Below are 6000 nucleotides of genomic sequence, written 5' to 3' on the forward strand. Positions count from 1 at the left end.
CCCTTCATCACAGGTGGCGGGGCCCTCTACAACCTACGCAGCTGCAGCCTCTGTGGCTGCCCACATGGCCCCGTCACCCTTTAAATTAAAAATATCCAGCCATGGGGTGAAGAGCTATCCCCACCCCAACATGTCCATTGAGGCCTGCATGAAGGCAATGGCCGAGATTGTCGGCCCCTCGGCCATTGTTGCGGCCTCAAAGATGTATGGGAAGGCAGTGTTTTTTCTAAAGACCGAGCGGGCGGTATCCCTGGCCCTGAGTAAGGGGCTCACTGTGGGGGGGACCTTCCTGCCAGTGGATCCTCTGGGGACCACTGCGCAGCGGATAATGTTATCCAACATCCCACCCTTCATTCCCACTGAGCTCCTCCTCCCCCACCTGCACCATCTGGGGCAGGTGAGGTCAGGGATCACCCCAGTCTGGCTTGGTCTTCGGGAACACAGCCTCCAACAGTTATTTATGCAGCTGGCGCGGGAGGAGGACTCAGAAGGCCAATTTAATGTGGAGTTCCAGGGGACGGCCTACCGCGTCTTTTGGACCTCGGACGGGGCGCGGTGCCATGTCTGCAAGCAGATGGGCCATGTTCGTAAGAACTGCCCCAACCTCCCGGCCGCCAGCTCCACCTCAGCGGCCCAGGGTCCTCCCACTCCCCCCACACATCCAACAGACACCGCTCAGTCGGTTCCGGAGGCTGTGGTTTTCACGGCCTCCAGCGGGGAGGGAAGTGCCCGTCCGAGTGGAACGAAGACGTGGAGGCAAAAGAAACATCAAGAGGCGCGTCCCCTGGACACACTGAAACAAACAGAGCCTGAGCTCAGCCCAAAGTCCGTTCACACGGAATCCACCTGTCCCAGGGCTGGGCTCAGGCCCAGGGTGACTAAAAAGGAGGAGGGTGCAGAGGCCTCTGATGACATGGAGGTCTCTGAGCCTTTGCGCCCTAGTGGGAAAAAGAGGAGAAGGCACCCCTCCACAGAGGTAACGAGGGGCCTGAGGCGCAGGGTCCATCTGTTGGAGGGGAGCTGTCTCCTGTTTCGGGTCCCCAGGTTTCCCCTACCGCCACCACCAAGGCTACAAAGTCCGGGCAGGAGCACCCTATTCCTGAGGATGGAGGGGAGGGGAAGCCCCCGGTACATGAGGCCCCTCCTGAAGGAGTAAGTGGGGACCTGCTTGCGGTGGGGGACCCTGGGGACGCCGCCCATTCTGCCACTGGGTCAGGTGCCCTGAGTGAAGGGGAGGGCGAGGCCCCAGAGGGTCGGCCCACCCAGCCGGAGTCCACCACCAACCAGGAGACACCTGACCCGGTTATAACTGAGAATGCTGCCCCAACTGCTGCGCCTGTGGTGCTGGCGGAGCGGGAGATGGCCTCCTCCCTTCGCCTCCGGTCTCGGCTCTGGCTGGATTTCCGGAGTCAGGAAATTCTGTCTCCCCTGGACCACTCATTGGCCTGGGGACGGAGGTGGAGGGGGGGTCCTGAACTGCTGGCGCCCACAGGCTCCAGTTTCACAGTAGAACCCAGAGAGGACTCCTCCGCCATTGATCCTGGGGGTGGGATCGTGACGAAGGCAGGACCAGCTGGCGCGGCCGGGACGTCCGCCCCACAGAGTGTGGTGGATGTGTCGGCTGCTGGCGGTGACGACCCGGAGGAGGATGGGGATTCGGTGTGGGGCACGGAGGATGACCTTGATTCCATCGCCAGTGAGGTGGTGGAGTCCCTCGTGCCTCCCACTGAATCTCCCCTTATCCCCACGGCAGAACTCCGGGATTTCCTCGCGGCTTGCAGGGGTTGCCGCGATAAAGTTCAGCTGGTCCTCGGCCGTTGGTCGAATCTGGCGCTGATCATACAGTCCGTCCGTGCCGCCCTGAAGAAAGCGGGCAAGCGCGCGGGCAAGAAAATTGTTGAGAGGCGCCGTTTTAATGTGTTCCTCAATGGGTTGCTGGGGGAGTGGAAGGCCAGGTGCACTTCCACTCCCTCCTCACAGTGAGCTGTTGGTGATGGGTTTTAAGTACCTTTGACATGAAGATCACCATAGCCAGCCTCAACATCAACGGCAGCAGGGGGTCTCACCGCAGATTTCACAATCTCTCAGTCCTCAGGGAAGGGAGATACGCGGTGAGCTTTCTGCAGGAAACTCACACTGTTCCGGGAGACGAAGTCACCTCGCTCCTGGAGTGGCAGGGTGGGGTCTACATGAGTCACCTCACCCCTATTTCTAGTTGGGTGGCTATCTTGTTGGGCCCGACTTTTCAGCCAGAGATCTTCAGGGTCAAGGAGCTAGTGCCAGGCCGCTTGCTCCACCTCGCCGTTTGCCTGGGTAGCATGCCGCTCCACTTTGTGAACGTGTACGCACCCAGGCCCGGCGCGTTGCAAGCGCGCTTCTTTGAAGATGTGTCCACTCTCTTGAGCTCCATCAATAGCAGCGAGTGCATCATCCTCGGGGGGGATTTTAACTGCTCCCTTAACTTGGTGGACGTCTGGCGGAATCTCCATCCCGACTCCAACGCCTTCACGTGGAAGTCTGGAGGAGCAGGGTCGCGAATCGACCGCCTCTACTTTTCGCAGGCGTACGTGTCCCGCATCTTGGCGGCCTCCATGCGGCTGGTGACACGCTCGGACCACCGCCTGGTGTGGGCGGAGTTCACTCCGCCGGCAAATTCTGGCTGCACTTCAGTCCCACGCTCCTGATCTTTGGGCACCCGGTGCGGAGGGGCGTGGGCCGGGAGGGGGATCTCCTCGTCGGTCTGCTCCTGGGCCTGGCCAAGGTGGCAATTCACAGGTCCAGGCTGCGGGCCGTCAGGGGGTCTGTCCTCCCCGATTGCCTGCCCCTCTTCCGTGGTTACATTTGCGCCCGGGTGTCCTTGGAGAAGGAGCATGCGGTGTCCGCCGGTACGCTTGAGGCCTTCCGCGACCGGTGGGCACCGCAGGGACTGGAGTGCATCATTGACGCCGAGAATGGCAATTTTAATTTGAGTTTTTTTTAATTATTTATCTGGTGTTAATAAAGTTATTTAAAAAATGTAAATATGTATATATTTAAAAAATGGGGTTAGAGACAGAGTAAAGCTCCCTCTACACTGTCCCCATCAAACACTCTCAGGACAGGTATAGCACGGGGTTAGCTACAGAGTAAAGCTCCCTCTACATTGTCCCCATCAAACACTCCCAGGACAGGTATAGCACGGGGTTAGCTACAGAGTAAAGCTCCCTCTACATTGTCCCCATCAAAAGAAAAAAAAGAGCGGGGTTAGATACAGAGTAAAGCTCCCTCTACACTATCCCCATCAAACACTCCCAGGACAGGTACAGTATGGGGTTAAACACATAGAAAAAAAATAGGAGCACAAGTAGGCCATTCAGCCCTTCGAGCCTCTCCGCCATTCATTATGATCAATACCGATCATCCAACTCAGTAACCTGTTCCTACTTTCGCCCCACACCCTTTGATCCAAGAGCTATATCTAACTCCTTCTTGAAAACATACAATGTGTTGGCCTCAACTGCTTTCTGTGGTAGCGAATTCCACAGGCTCACCACTCTCTGGGTGAAGAAATTGCTCCTCATCTCAGTCCTGAAAGGTTTACCCCATATCCTGAGACTATGAACTCCTGGTTCTGGACTCCCCCAACATTGGGAACATCCTTCCTGCATCTACCCTGTCAAGTCCTGTTTGAATTTTAATGGCTTCTATGAGATTCCCCCCTCACTCTTCTGAACTCCAGCGAATATATTCCTCACCGACTCAATCTCTCCTCATACGTCAGTCCCACCATCCCAGGAATCAGTCTGGTAAACCTTCGCACCACTCACTCTATAGCAAGAACATCCTTCCTCAGATAAGGAGACCAAAACTGCACACAATATTCCAGGTGTGGCCTCACCAAGGCCCTGTATAATTGCAAGACATCCCTGCTCCTGTACTCGAATCCTCTCGCTATGAAGACCAACATACCATTTGCCTTTTATACTGCCTGTTGCACCTGCATGCTTACCTTCGGCGTCTGGTGTACGAGAACACCCAGGTCTCACTGCATATTCCCCTCTCTCAGTTTAAAGCTGTTCAGATAATAATCTGCCTTCTTGTTTTTGTTACCAAAGTGGATAACCTCACATTTATCCACATTATACTGCATCTGCCATACATTAGCCCACTCACTCAACTTGTCCAAATCACCCTGAAGCCTCTCTGCATCCTCCTCACAAATCACCCTCCCACCCAGTTTTGTGTCATCTGCAAATTTGGAGATATTACATTTAGTTCCCTCATTTAAATCATTAATGTATATTGTGAATAGCTGGGGTCCCCTGTCTGTCAACTAATTTTCTATCCATCTCAATACACTACCCCCAATCCCATATGCTTTAATTTTACACGCTAATCTCTTATGTGGGACTTTGTCGAAAACCTTCTGAAAGTCCGCATAAACCACATCCACTGGCTCCCCCTCATCAACTCTACTAGTTACATTATCGAAGAATTCTAGTAGATTTGTCAAGCATGATTTCCCTTTCATAAATCCATGCTGACTCTGCCCGATTCTACCAGTGTTCTCCAAGTGCTCTGCTATAAAATCTTTGATAATGGACTCTAGAATTTTCCCCACTACTGACGTCAGGCTGACTGGTCTATAATTCCTTGCTTTCTCTCTACCTCCCTTTTTAAATAGTGGGGTTTCATTAGCGACCCTCCAATCTGTAGGAACTGTTCCAGAGTTTATAGAATCTTGGAAGATGACCACCAATGCATTTCTAGGGCCACTTCCTCAAGTACTTTGGGATGCATACCATCAGGCCCTGGGGATTTATCGGCCTTCAATCCCATCAATTTCCCCAACACCATTTCTCTACTAATACTGATTTCCTTCAGTACTCTCACTGAGCCTTGTGTTCCCCAACATTTCTGGTATGTATGTCCTCCTTTGTGAAGACAGAACCAAAGTATGCATTTAGTTGGTCAGCCATTCCTCTGTTCCCCATAATAAATGCCCCTTTTTCTGACTGTAAGGGACCTACATTTGTCTTCACCAATCTTTTTCTCTTCACATACCTACAGAAACTTTTGGTCAGTTTTTATGTTCCCCGCAAGCTTGCTCTCGTACTCTACTTTCCCCTTCTTAATCAATCCCTTGGTTCTCCTTTGCTGAATTCTAAACTGCTCCCAATCCTCAGATGTGTTTTATTTTCTGGCAAACTTGTATGCCTCTTCCTTTGATCTAATGCCATCTCTAATTTTCCTTGTAAGCCATGGTTTGGCTCCCTTTCCCATTTTACTTTTGCGCAAGACAGGGTTAAACAATTGCTGCAGTTCATTCATGCGCTTTTTAAATGTTTGCCATTGCCTATCCACCGTCATCCCTTTAAGTAATGCTTCCCAATCCGTCATAGCCAACTCGCACCTCATACCTTCGTAGTTTCCTTTACGAAGATTCAGGAATCTAGTCTCGGAATCAACCACGTCACTCTCCATCTTGATGAAGAATTCTATCACATTATGGTCGCTCATCCCCAAGGGGTCTCGCACCACTAGATTGTCCTCTCATTACACAATCCCCAGTCTAGGATGGCCTGTTCTCCAGTTGGTTCCTCAACATATTGGTCCAGAAAACCATCCCGTACACACTCCAAAAATTCCTCCTCGATGGCATTGTGACTAATTTGCTTTGCCCAATCTATATGCAGATTAAAGTTACTCATAATTACAGATGTTCCTTTATCGCATGCGTCTCTAATTTCCTGTTCAATGCCATTTCCAACTTTACCACTACAGTTTGGGAGTCTGTACACAACCCCTACTAACGTTGTTTGCCCCTTAGTGTTTCTCAGCTCTACACATACAGATTCCACATCGTCAGAGCTAATATCTTGCCTCACTATTGCGTTAATTTCCTCTCTAACCAGCAATGCAACTCCACCGCCTTTTGCTTTTTGTCTATCCTTCCTAAATACTGAATACCCCTGGATGTTCATTTCCCATCCCTGGTCACCTTGCAGCCATGTCTCCGTA

The 6000-nt window shown here is 52.0% G+C and overlaps 1 protein-coding gene across 2 annotated transcripts in view; it reads right to left on the bottom strand.

Moving 5' to 3' along the window:
- LOC137360542 (E3 ubiquitin-protein ligase ZFP91-like) overlaps positions 1–5690 on the bottom strand; it is a 57772-nt gene extending 52082 nt beyond the window's left edge. For both annotated transcript variants that reach the window (XM_068025946.1, XM_068025945.1), the window contains exon 1: positions 5400–5690. In XM_068025946.1, the coding sequence (XP_067882047.1) occupies positions 5400–5499 (100 nt within the window). In that variant the 5' untranslated portion in view covers positions 5500–5690. The remainder of the gene's footprint in view (positions 1–5399) is intronic.
- Between the last annotated feature and the right edge of the window lie 310 nt (positions 5691–6000).

The sequence above is a fragment of the Heterodontus francisci genome, unplaced genomic scaffold (assembly GCF_036365525.1).
Source record: "Heterodontus francisci isolate sHetFra1 unplaced genomic scaffold, sHetFra1.hap1 HAP1_SCAFFOLD_606, whole genome shotgun sequence".
Taxonomy (NCBI): Eukaryota; Metazoa; Chordata; class Chondrichthyes; order Heterodontiformes; family Heterodontidae; genus Heterodontus; species Heterodontus francisci.